Consider the following 13175-nt stretch of genomic DNA (forward strand, 5'->3'; position numbering starts at 1 on the left):
TGCGTTACTCTTTCCTCCTAGTTGTAGGACTTCCACTCAGCCAGCGTTCCTGTGGGTCTGGGTGATGTCCCTTCCGTCTTTTAGTTTCACTTTTGAAATGGTTGTTCGAGGCAGCAAACTCTGGCGTTAACCTATGCCGCCATCTTGGTTCTCCTTTTTTTTTTGTTTTTTAAATATATTTTTATTGATTTTTTACAGAGAGGAAGGGAGACAGACAGAGAGTCAGAAACATAAGGTGATGTCCGTCGGTCTTTTAGTTTCACTTTTGAAGTGGTTGTTCGAGGCAGCAAACTCTGGCGTTAACCTATGCCGCCATCTTGGTTCTCCTTTTTTTTTTGTTTTTTAAATATATTTTTATTGATTTTTTACAGAGAGGAAGGGAGAGAGACAGAGAGTCAGAAACATCGATGAGAAAGAAACATCGATCAGCCGTCTCCTGCACATCCCCTACTGGGGATGTGCCCGCAACCCAGGCACATGCCCTTGACCGGAATCGAACCTGGGACCCTTCAGTCCGCAGGCCGACGCTCTATCCACTGAGCCAAACCGGTTTCGGCACCACTTAGTTTTATCATTGATTCTCTAGGGTTCTCAAAGTATACTATCATATCATCTGCAAACAAGAGCTACTGTACCTTTAATTCTTCTTTACTAATTCTATGCCTCCAAAACTGATTTATTTTATCTAACTGCACTGGTTAAACCCCTAGAGCACAATGTGAATAGCAGGAAAGATAATGGGTATCACTGCCTTGATCTTCTTTAAGAGAAATGCCTCTAGTGTTTCCCCATGAAGTGCTACGAACCCCACCACATTTATGCAATAAAATTTATCAATCTTATTGCCTCTTGATTTTCTTACAGCAAGGAATTTCCTTCTAGAACATGTATGATTTCATTCTTTTTTTCATTTAGATATCTGATTTGGAGTTTCTTTTGTATGATGTGAAATATGACCTATTTTATCTTTTTCCAAATGGTTACCTAGTTGTCACAGCATCATTTATTAAAAAGTCCATTTTTGCCCAGTCATTTACAATATACTATACTTTCATAGGTATCTGATCTATATCTGCTTTCTATACTATCCCATTAACCTACTGTTTCTTCATACACCAGTACCAGACTGCTTTAATTAATTACATAGACTTTATAGTATGTTCTTATGTAAGCTAGGGCTAGTCTCCTCTGGTAGATTTTTTAGTGTTTTCCTGCCATTCTTGCATGTTTGTTTTTCCATATTAACTTATATCAAATTGTCTAATTCCATAAAAAAAGTTTTTCCATTAACAATTAAAACATAAGCCCTAACCTGTTTGGCTCAGTGGATAGAGTGTTGGCCTGCGGACTGAAGGGTCCCAGGTTCGATTCCGGCCAAGGGCATGTACCTTGGTTGCAGACACAGAGTGTGCATGAGGCAGCTGATCGATGTTTCTCTCTCATCAATGTTTCTAACTCTCTATCCCTCTCCCTTCCTCTCTGTAAAAAATCAATAAAAATATAAAAAAACATAAACCCTGTTCAGGTAACTCAGTTGGTTAGAGCATCATCCCAATATGCCAGGGTTAGGGGTGCAATCTCCCATTAGGACAAAGGCAGGCAACAACCAATGAATGCATAAATAAGAAGAACAACTTATCAGTGTTTCTCTCTCTACTCCCCTTCCTCTCTCTCTAAAAAATTTTAAAATAAAACATATCCTCTCCTCTCTCTCCTCTCTCTCTCTCTCTCTCTCTCTCTCTCTCATCAATAAATAAAAGTGAAAAACACCACACAGGACTACCAAACAAAAACTAAAACCCTCTCTTAAATTCATAGTTTTAAAATAAAAAAGTAAGTACTTTATCCTTCTCATTTTCCCATATGTAAAAACATCCAACATTCTAACCATTGGGTCAATTATTTCAAGCAGTATTCCATATAGCACAACCCTGGTTACTGAATTAAATACAGTGCAAGGTTGGGCAAAACTAGATTCATAGTTGTTGGTATGGAAAATAATACAATAAATAAATAAATAATACAAGAACTCTTTCGCATACTCAATATTTAAGAGGAGTCAAGAACTGATAAACAGCTTCATGGAATACACTCCCTAACTTGGGTGGGACACTTTAAGGTAGATCTATACTCTGTCTTTTCTACCTATAACAGTCGTTGAGCTAAAAATAAACCAATTATCAAACAATTTTCTAAAGGCTCCACAGAATTCAGAAGGTTTAAGTTTAATAAGGATAGACACAGCCCTGTGTTTAAATAGGGCTTTAATGTATAGGTAGCTTGGACATTGTCTAAGCAACCACCAGGCACACTATGACGCACCATTTGAATTTGAGCCACAGGATGGCAGATGCAGAGCAAGCAGTCCTGACGCTACTAAAAGATGCAAAGGCTGACTAATGTGCTTTAAATATGACACCGAGGTTCTGGTTTTATAACAAGACAGATCATAAAATCTAAATCAGTCTAGATATATAAAGTAACCAAGCCTTGATTCTTTCTTAAGATTTTTTATTGGTTTTTAGACAGAGAGGAAGGGAGATGGAAAGAGAAACATCGATGTGAGAGCAAAACACTGATAAGCTACCTCCCACATTCCCCCCACTGGGGATCTAGCCCCACAACCCAGGCAAGTGCTCTGACCAGAAATTGACCCAGCAACCCTTCAGGGCTCAAACTGAGCCACACTAGCCAGGGCAAAACTTGATTTTTTTAAAAAATTTCATTAAATACTGGAGGCCTGGTGCACAAAATTTGTGCACTGGGGGAGGAGGGTGTGCCTTAGCCCAGCCTGCACCCTCTCCAATCTGGGTTCCCTCGGGGGATTTCCAACTGCCGATTTAGGCCCTGATCACAATCCAGGACTGCTGGCTCCCAACCACTCGCCTGCCTGATTGCCCCTAACCGCTTATGCCTGCCAACCTGATCACCCCCTAACCACTCCCCTGCCAGCCTGATCGACACCTAACTGCTCCCTGCCGGCCTGATTGCCCCCAACTACCCTCCCCTGCCAGCCTGGTCGCCCCCAACTGCCCTCTCCTGCTGGCCTGGTCGCCCCTAACTGCCCTCCCCTGCTGGCCCAGTTGCCCCTAACTGCCCTCCCCTGCTGGCCCGGTCGCCCCTAACTGCCCTCCCCTGCCGGCCTCATCACCCCTAACAGCCCTCCCCTGCTGGCCTGGTCCCCCCCAACTGCCGTCCCCTGCAGGCCTGGTCCCCCCCAACTGCTGTCCCCTGCCAGCCATCTTGTGACCACATGGGGGCAGCCAGATTGTGACCACATGGTGGCCGCAGCGGCCAACCAAGCCTTCTTTTTTTTCTTTTCACAAGCCTCGATTCTCAATAAAAATCTGTATGTCCACCAAAGAAAAAGTCCCAATTAAGGCTGCCATGAGGTCTGCAGCACAGTAGAAAAAACTTGTATAAAAGTAAAAATATTTTTATAATCACTTTACCTTGGCAATTTAACCCATAGCTCAGAGTTCACAGAATGAAAGCAAAACGAGAGCAGATTGGGGGTTGGGGGGACTGGGTAAAAAAGGTAAAGGGATTAAGAAGAACAAATTGGGCCCGGCCAGTGTGGCTAAGTGGTTGGGCATCAACCTATGAGCCCGGTCAGAGTACATGACCAGGTTGCGAACTTAATTGTGTGGGGTATGCAGGAAGCAGCTGATAAATGATTCTTTCTCATCATTGATATTTCTCTCTCTCTCTCTCTCTTCCCCTCTGAAATCAAGAAAAAATATATTTGGGGGCGGGGGGGAGGAGTACAAATTGGTAGTTACAAAATAGTCACAGGGATGTAAAGTACAGCATAGACAAATATAGCCAAGAATATTTTGATAACTATGTATGGTCCCAGAGGGGTCCTGGAAATACTGGGGAGAACACTTTGCAAAATATATGATTGTCTAATCACTATGTTTGTACACCTGAAACCTATACAAAGAACTATTAAAAGTAAGCTGCAATTGAAAAATAAAATATTAAACCTGTGTTATTGGTTTAAAAAAAAAAGAAAACCAGCTAGTCATTGTTGGGACATCTGAGATAACAGAGTTAGAAATTAGAGAGCAAATGTTTGCATTACCTTTCTGGTTTACTTAAGTCCTTATATCAATACACCACAAGACGAAAGGAACCAGCGAACTAAAAATAAAAGTTAACTACCAGACATGTTGTTTTAATCTTCACAGAATATAGGAGAGCTGGGTCTGTGAGTGGCATGCTGCTTAGGCAGTGCTTCAGATAGGAGGACCATTTGCTTATTTCCAGGAAGTGCATATTCACAACTCTAATAGTGATAATGATGATGATGATAATAATAATAATAGTAATAGCATTTACTAAGTGCTTACTTCACACCAGGCACTGTACAAAGGACTTTATATGTAACACAGTAACCCTCACAAAAGTCCTGTAAGATGGTGTTATATCCCCATTTTACAAAGACAGAAATAGCTACCCCACAATCTCAGTGAAAAATAATGAAGGAACATGTTCTGAATGGACCAAAGTTCCTTTAAAGTGTCATGGTAAATGACTTCTAACCCGAGACATGAAGTATAAAATAACTATCTGGGAAATAGGTCCCTCCCCACCAAAATTTGTTCTTTCAATTAGTTATGAATGAGCTCCCCTGGAATCTCCTCAAAGAGAAGGGTATGGTTCCTACGAAGAAAATATGCCCAGCTACAACTACATAAGTTACCCAACTCAAATTACCTGTGATGATTTTATACTAATTTTAAGAAACTAGTCTAGCATCTCGGGTACTGAAAGGCTAAGAAGGAAGAAGTATGGCTAAAAAATGAGCAGTTCCTCACTCCAATAACTACGAAATAGAGAAAACATGCAACAAAGCATTTTTTTCAATGCTGATTCCCTTTCCCATTAAAACATCATCCCCCACCTTACCATATCACTGCTCCCTCAGACAGTCAAGTTAAACTGTCTCATCAGCCAGACATAATAAGACTACATAGAATTCCACATTCCCTTCCCCATCTCCTTCCCCCATAGGCAAGTATCCCTTAACCCAGTGGTCGGCAAACTCATTAGTCAACAGAGCCAAATATCAACAGCACTTCTTCAAAATAGACTCGCCCAGGCCGAAAACCGACTTCTGCGCATGGGCCACGAAGTTTCAGTCGCACGTCAGTCGCACTCTACGTGTGCCCGCATGTGGTATTTTGTGGAAGAGCCACACTCAAGGGGCCAAAGAGCCACATGTGGCTCGCGAGCTGCAGTTTGCCAGCCATGGCAACCCATAAGGGACCCCATGAGACTTGCAACCAGGGGACCAATGGACAGCAGCAGCTCGTCCCAGGCTAACCCCCTGAACCTGTCTCCAAGGCCCCCTTTTCTCTGACTTCCAGGTGAGCCAGAGCAGCTAGCCTAGGCACTATTGCTCCTTCTATGCCCTTCCTTGTGTCACTGCCCTGAGTTTTTGCTGTGGTCAATAAATTCTTGCTTGCTTTTCTATTCTCCTTTCTTCCCTTCTTCTCTTCTTCCCTCCCTCCCTCTCTCCCTCCTTCCCTCCCTCCCTTCCTAAAAAAAGGAACTGGTCACATTTCCAAACAGATATCATCCCGAAGCAAAAAGCCAGGTGGCTTTCCCCAGGAACTTAAAAAGAGTTTTTGTTTCCCTAGTTATAAAATATGCAGGTACTCTAAAAGTAAATGTAAGGTAGAATTGTCTAAATCTGCCCAATTTTCTGTAAACACTAGGACTTTGTAAATGCTGACAATAAATTCAGATAAAATGCAGAAAAGCCCTAACTGGTTTGGCTCAGCGGATAGAGTGTCGGCCTGTGGACTGAAGGGTGCCAGGTTCGATTCCAGTCAAGGGCATGTACCTTGGTTGTAGGCACATCCCCAGTAGGGGGTGTGCAAGAGGCAGCTGAATCGATGTTTCTCTCTCATTGATGTTTCTAACTCTGTATCCCTCTCCCTCTCCCTTCCTCTCTGTAAAAAATCAATAAAATATATTTAAAAAAATAAAATGCAGAAAAGATTCCTAGAGAAACCTAAAAAGTTAACACTTAAAATAGGAAGTCTATAATTTAGTAAGCCTTAAATGGTTATTTGCTTCAAGAGACTACCTATCAATATCCAATTAAATTCCTTACCAAGTTATTTTAGGTAGCCAATAAATCTTCCAACTATTACATACAATTTATCTCCTAAAATGGCTAACTTCCTTAGAACAGAGGCTGTTCATAAACTACAAATTGCTTATCTATACTCTTCTTCTACAGACACACACCCAACATCATTTGAGCCATTTCTCTGAGAGATATGGCTGCTTTTCAAGTTTAAAAACTGCTTCCCAATTGAACTAAGAATTGAAAACAAAACAAAAATTTTAAACCCTGCTTTCTTTTTATTTATAACAGTGCGGCCAGTAGTTGGTTGGTCTGTCATTTTTATAATGTACAACTACAGAAGGTCACATGCAATTAGAGAACACATTTAGGGCCAAAATGCTTTCCAACTTAAGCAAGATATATTTATAGATCGTCAAACAGAAGTAGTTTCAAGAGCAGTAAAATTATTCTGCCCCATAGCCATAGCCCACTAACATATACTTCTTCCCCCCTTTTCTTCAGTTTGGATTAAAGCATAACCTCTTGCAGGAAAAGAGCCTTTCACTGGCCGGTGTTTTGTTGTTATTAATCCTCACCAGAGAATATTTTCTCCATTGATTTTCAGAGAAAGTGAAGGGAGAGAGACAGAGAAACATCAATGTGAGAGACATCGATTGTTGCCTGCACACATCTGACTGGGGCCGGGATCAAGCCGGGAACCGAGGTATGAGTCCGTGCCCTTGACCGGAATTGAACCCGCAACCCTTCAGTCTGCAGGCCTATGTCAATAATAAATTCAGATAAAATGCAAAACCAGCTAGGGCCTGGCTAGTGTTTTGTAAAGCTATTCTAACCTGCTCTGAGAGGCCTCAGAACTCTGCAATGGCCTCTGGCAAGGCTGGACTTCCCAGCCAAGTTCAGTTTTTAAAAGAAGCTCAAGCCGTGACTGGTTTGGCTCAGTGGATAGAGCGTCAGCCTGCGGACTGAAAGGTCCCAGGTTCGATTCCAGTCAAGGGCATGTACCTTGGTTGCGGGCACATCTCCAGTAGGGGGAGTGCAGGAGGCAGCTGATCGATGTTTCTCTCTCATCGATGTTTCTAACTCTCTATTCCTCTCCCTATCTGTAAAAAAAACAATAAAAATATATATTTAAAGTAAATAAATAAATAAATAAAAATAAAAGAAGCTCAAAGATTCTTCCATCATCTTAGAGCTATACTGGTCTCTGGAAACCAAATCATTCATTTAATTTAATTTCATTAAGTTTTTAACATCCTATTATGCATGGTTTAGCACTCAGCTGAATTCCATCTCAGTGCCTGTCTAATATTCTCAACTGTTATCAATCAATACTACTTTAAATTCCTGGCTAAGCAAGATCTAGATCAAGACACTGAACTCTAACCAAGTAGCTTAATTATTTTCAGTGTTCCAGCACTACAATAACAGTATGTAAGTATTTTTCAATAGCAAACATGCTTCCTAACTAAAAACTTTCATTTATAAAACCTGTCAGGGTATTGCTCTGGCTGGTGTGGTTGAGTTGATTGAGTGTTGTCCCATCTACCAAAAGGTTGCTGGTTCAATTCCCAGTCAGGGCATATGCCAGGTTGTGGGCTCAATCCCCAGTAGGAAGTGTGCAGGAGGTAGCCGATCTATGTTTCCCTCTCTTCCTCTCTCTCTAAAATCAATAAACATATTCTTTTTTTTTTAAATGCCAGGGTATTGAAATGATTTAAGTGGGATTTTCTTCAAAAAAATCTGGTTGGGCTCTAGCAGGTTTGGCTCAATGGATAGAGCATCAGCCTGCGGACCAAAGGGTCCCGGGTTTAATTCCAGTCAAGGGCACATACCTCAGTTGCAGGATCCTCTCCTGCCCTGGCCCTGGTCCGGGCTTATTCAGGAGGCAACCAATCAATGTGTTTGTCTCACATAGATGTTTGCAGGCCTATGTCAATAATAAATTCAGATAAAATGCAAAACCAGCTAGGGCCTGGCTAGTGTTTTGTAAAGCTATTCTAACCTGCTCTGAGAGGCCTCAGAACTCTGCAATGGCCTCTGGCAAGGCTGGACTTCCCAGCCAAGTTCAGTTTTTAAAAGAAGCTCAAGCCGTGACTGGTTTGGCTCAGTGGATAGAGCGTCAGCCTGCGGACTGAAAGGTCCCAGGTTCGATTCCAGTCAAGGGCATGTAGCCGATCTATGTTTCCCTCTCTTCCTCTCTCTCTAAAATCAATAAACATATTCTTTTTTTTTTAAATGCCAGGGTATTGAAATGATTTAAGTGGGATTTTCTTCAAAAAAATCTGGTTGGGCTCTAGCAGGTTTGGCTCAATGGATAGAGCATCAGCCTGCGGACCAAAGGGTCCCGGGTTTAATTCCAGTCAAGGGCACATACCTCAGTTGCAGGATCCTCTCCTGCCCTGGCCCTGGTCCGGGCTTATTCAGGAGGCAACCAATCAATGTGTTTGTCTCACATAGATGTTTCTGTCTGTCTTTCATTGGAAAAATATCCTAGAGTCAGGGGAAAAAAAATCTGGTTGGGGGAGGAGAGATGTAAGTGAGGATATAGAAGAAAGAAGATTGGCCATGAATTTATTAAACTTTTCTTTCTACTTCTGTATATGTTTGGAATTTTTCATAAGTTACACACATACTTCAAGATACCCATTTCCTGGCAAAATGCTCACCTTCTGAATATTTCCCAACAATCTCCCATTTCTCTAAACATAGATCCCCTGCTTCAGAAGTGCTATTTCCAATGCTTGAAAAATGTCCTTACTGTGACAGATTTAAGCTATTAACCCATAAAGGATCCTAACAGATGGTTCAATGGGTAGGACGATGCAGGCAGTTTTCAACTCTAGGGTCTTCATAAGAAATTCTATAACATTACAGAAGCAAATGCCTGAGACGCTGAACACAATCAGAAGCAGTTTTCTCAAAACAAACTGTACACTCTTTGAATAAATCTAGTTTCTAATCTGTTCTACTGAAATGCTGGGAGACTAGTAAAATGCAGTAAAAGTTGTACTATCCCAGCTTGCAGTGGGTAGGTACTCACTGCCTCCTTGTCAACACAGCCCACACATCATTCCAGCAACGGGGAAGGAGTCCAGCAATATATACCGAACGAACAATTCCTCCCACAGCCTCTGTATAACATCAGTATAGTAAGAAAAGTAAAATAAAGCCAGTGTAACAGGAAAGTATGCTCCCTGGTTCTAACCTTTTTAAGTGGAAGAAACATAGGCTTTCCCTCCACTAATATTAACAATTCCATAGTTTTACCTAAACCACTTCTGCCATTGTCAGACAGCTATTTTAAAAGTCAAGCGCAGCAAAATGCTATAATGTCTACTAAAAGATAGTGAACTACTGGAGTAAATTACTGTAACAAAGACCTGTTTTCCTTTCATTCCTCAGGACATTACAGATGACATTAAATCTCTCTCTATATATTTTTAAAGAAACTTGTTTACTTGGGGCAAGAGGATACAAGCAATATAAAAATCAAAAGTTTATCCGGCTTTATTAGCTTTTCTTTCTCTTGGTCAATGGGGTGGGATTTTATTTGTACATTTTTTTAAGGGTCCCAATCTGTTCATGAAATTCTTATATAGAGGGAAGCTGTGGGGCACATATTCCTTAAGGGACCCATTGGGAGAACTATTATCAGGGCAAAATAACTGCTCACTTCCTTCCCTTCTGTTTCATGTGCACTACGAAATAGTCATTGCATGTGATGGTGAGTCCAGCAATTAGCAAAAAGAAGCTCTGGAAGCCCACTCTGCCGTCTCAGCACTGGTCCAGGTCCTTCATTATTTTGTCTACAGCCAGAGGGTTTTTTTGATTTTCCAAAAATCCAGGGAACTCTTTTTCCATGAGTACTCTTAGGTCCTCCTTTGTTAAGTAGCCTTTATCTCCAGCAAACTTATGAAACGTGAACATCATGGTTTCCATGGCATGTTCCATTTGAGACGGTATTTTGGTGAGGTCTTGGCGGGACGCATAGCAGGATCGTCAGCTGCTGGGATGTGCGGCCAGTCTAAATCTACATTCTTAAAGGTTAAACACTAGATACTGATATAAACTGAAAACTTACTGTTTCCCCCATATCTTCTGAAGACTTTAAAAAAGTCTCATATTGGCTGGTGTGGCTCAGTGGTTGAGGGATGACCTATGAACCAAGAGGTCATGGTTCAATTCCCAGTCAGGCACATGCCCAGGTTTCAGACTCAATCACCAGTTGGGGGCATGCAGGAGGCAGCCGATTGATTTTTCTCTCTCTCTCTTCCTTCCTCTCTCTGAAATTAATGAAAACATTTTTTAAAATTCCCATATTGTATTAAGGACGGTGATTACTCAATCTCATGGAATCTAAGCCTTGTTTGCATCTCCTTAGGAAAGGATTAGGTACTATAACATTAGAATTCAGATATGTGGTATTACTACCATCCAAGGAGAGAAAATTCAACTTTGGTAACCTTTGAGCAAGCAAAACCTTGCTTGATAAACTTGGTCATTCCATTCAAAATATAAAATTCAGCCTTTCGGCCGGAACTGCCATCTTCCAGTAATTTGCCAAAGTGACTAACACAAAGGGATAGAGGAGAGGCACCTGCTATATGTTCTCTAGGCCTTTCAGAAAACATGGACTTGTTCCTTTGGCTACATATATACAAATCTACAAGAAAGGTGATACTGTGGACATCAAGGGGATGAGTGCTGTTCAAAAAGGAGTGCCCCACAAATGTTACCATGGCAAAACTGGAAGAGTGAACAATGTCACCCAGCATGCAGTTGGCTTTTTTGTGAACAAGCAAGTTAAGGGCAAGATTCTTGCCAAGAGAATTAATGTACATATTGAGCATATTAGGCACTCTAAGAGCCAAGATAGCTTCCTGAAACATGTGAAGGAAAATGATCAGAAAAAGAAGGAAGCCAACGAGAAAGGTACCTGGGTTCAACTGAGGAGTTGGCCTGCTCCACCCAGAGAAGCACACACTGTGAGAGCCAATGGGAAGGAGCCTGAGCTGCTGGAACCCATTCCCTATAAATTCATGGCAGTGTAAGTAGAAAAAGTAAAGATGACTTCTGTGCTGATAAAAATGTTTCTCTTAATTGAGTAGAAGTGTGGCAGCGTCTCTTACCCCAAAGAATAATTAAAGAAAACTTTGTGACCTTAAAAGAAAACAACCCATAAAATTCACAATAAACTGCCACTATGGCGAGAACTTAATCCTTCTGAGCTTAGGAAATAAAAAATGTGGTACAAAATAAACCCCAATACTAGATCTAAACAGCCTAAGCATACATTCATTAGCTAGAAAAAGACAGTATCTTAAAGTAAGAGACAATTAACATTTACTGAGTGCCTACTATGTATCAGGAAATTCTGCTTAATGCTTCCCCTGCAATCTCATTTAAAATGTAAATTAACCCCCGAGGTAGCTCCCATAATGACAAGTTACAGACTGAAAACTAAAACAAAGATCAATCACTTGCTCATGACCACAAATATACAAAATGTCAAGGCAACAATATCAACCCAGGTCTGTCCATTCTGGAGTTCAGGAATCAAACTATTCCGTGGATATCATTATCATGAGAATCTTGAAGAAACTCAACAGAAATAATCCAACATTTAAACTTGGAAATAAAACAGACAAGTTCAGCTTTCTTCTCCAAGATCAACTTCAAAGTTTATGTAAAATAAATAAGCTATTTGTATAAGAGAAAGAAATTCTGCATTGAAAGAGTGAATTGGCGAGATGACTTTTATAGTCCTTTAAACTCGTAAATCTCCAAAATTAATTCCAAGTGGTCAGAATTAAAATTACATTTATCAGGATTAATACCATAGATCCAATCATCTCAGGCAGTTTACTTCATGATATCAGCCCAGATTACTCCATTCAAACCTCATTTTCTGATATTTTTGTCCAGATTTCTCTAATATTTTCTTCTCATTTGGTAATTTATTTCCAATTTTCATGAACAGGTATCTTAACTGCTGCATCCAAGTATACATAGAAAAATTAAAAGGGCAAATCTGAACTAAATGCTCCAAACAGAAAATGTTCTACAATGTAGGGAAGTAATTTATATCTTGCAACGAAGGGGTTAACATAATCCATTCCCATGTCTAAGTACTTTCACAACAACACTACTCATTTATTAACACCAATGTGTGCAAAGCTCCCTTCGTTTCTGAACCTCAGGTTGTTCAAGAAATTGTACATTCACCTCATCAGACTCAGGAGAAAGCAGTACTGAATATTAAGTTAACAGTAATTTTCTAGCTTAAAAATTTCAACCCAAGCAGAAGGACTTGTAGAATTAAGTATATGCCAACGAGTAGAAGTTGGGAGTGAAACATTCACTAAATGAACCCAAAACCACGAAATACCATTTTCCAATTCATACAAAACTTTATCTGCACAAATATTTAAAAACGTTGAGAACTTTATTAATAAGAGTCTTCACATGATGGGCTTGAGACTTCTGAAGCTACTTTGAAAAAATCGCCATAGTCATGTTTCTGAAGCCATATGCTAAGCCCCCAGGAGTGCTCACAAATGAGCCAGGAGGGCAAATCTGGATCACACCTGAGAGGATGCACTAGCCCCTCTCTAATCCAGCCTCCAAATCTTCATCTCTCGTGTGAAGATGAATGTCACTCTGTCAACTTCACGGTCTCCCGGTCGCTGCGGACTGCCCCGTTTCTGGTCAGTAACTGCCGGCCCTTTTGCACTCAGTTCACCCTTTCACCACAGGGTGTGGGCAGGGAGGCGACAAGTTATTTCGCTTTACTATTTCTCTTTCTCTTGCGTGAAAAAGTTAGACTTAAGCCACAACAGTTCCCTTGTCTAATTGTACCAACTCTACCACTGGGCCTTCGGGGACGTGAATGAATGACTGGCTCTGGGGAGACCGGCGCTCGAACAGGCGGGCGCGTGGCGAGGTGTCCCATATGGGACAAACCGGGGGGCTCCATCCCCACGTCGCCAGCCTCATCGCGGCCAGGGGCTCCGGACCACGAAGTTTGCACGTGGGCCGCCCCGCCGCTGCTGTCACCTCCTGTGGCCAG

General features: G+C 41.3%; 1 protein-coding gene and 2 pseudogenes across 1 annotated transcript in view; 1 reads left to right on the forward strand and 2 right to left on the reverse strand.

Moving 5' to 3' along the window:
• The window catches only part of EIF3J (eukaryotic translation initiation factor 3 subunit J), a 25715-nt gene extending 15460 nt beyond the window's left edge, over positions 1-10255 (reverse strand). Inside the window, exon 1 of the mRNA XM_006777995.2 lies at positions 10188-10255. Within this exon, the coding sequence (XP_006778058.2) occupies positions 10188-10199 (12 nt within the window). The 5' untranslated portion in view covers positions 10200-10255. The remainder of the gene's footprint in view (positions 1-10187) is intronic.
• Positions 9598-10105, reverse strand: LOC102773510 (annotated as a pseudogene).
• A 407-nt stretch (positions 10256-10662) lies between the features above and the next one.
• On the forward strand, positions 10663-11194 carry LOC107181528 (annotated as a pseudogene).
• Positions 11195-13175: the final 1981 nt, after the last annotated feature.

The sequence above is a fragment of the Myotis davidii genome, unplaced genomic scaffold, assembly GCF_000327345.1.
Source record: "Myotis davidii unplaced genomic scaffold, ASM32734v1 scaffold46, whole genome shotgun sequence".
Lineage (NCBI taxonomy): Eukaryota > Metazoa > Chordata > Mammalia > Chiroptera > Vespertilionidae > Myotis > Myotis davidii.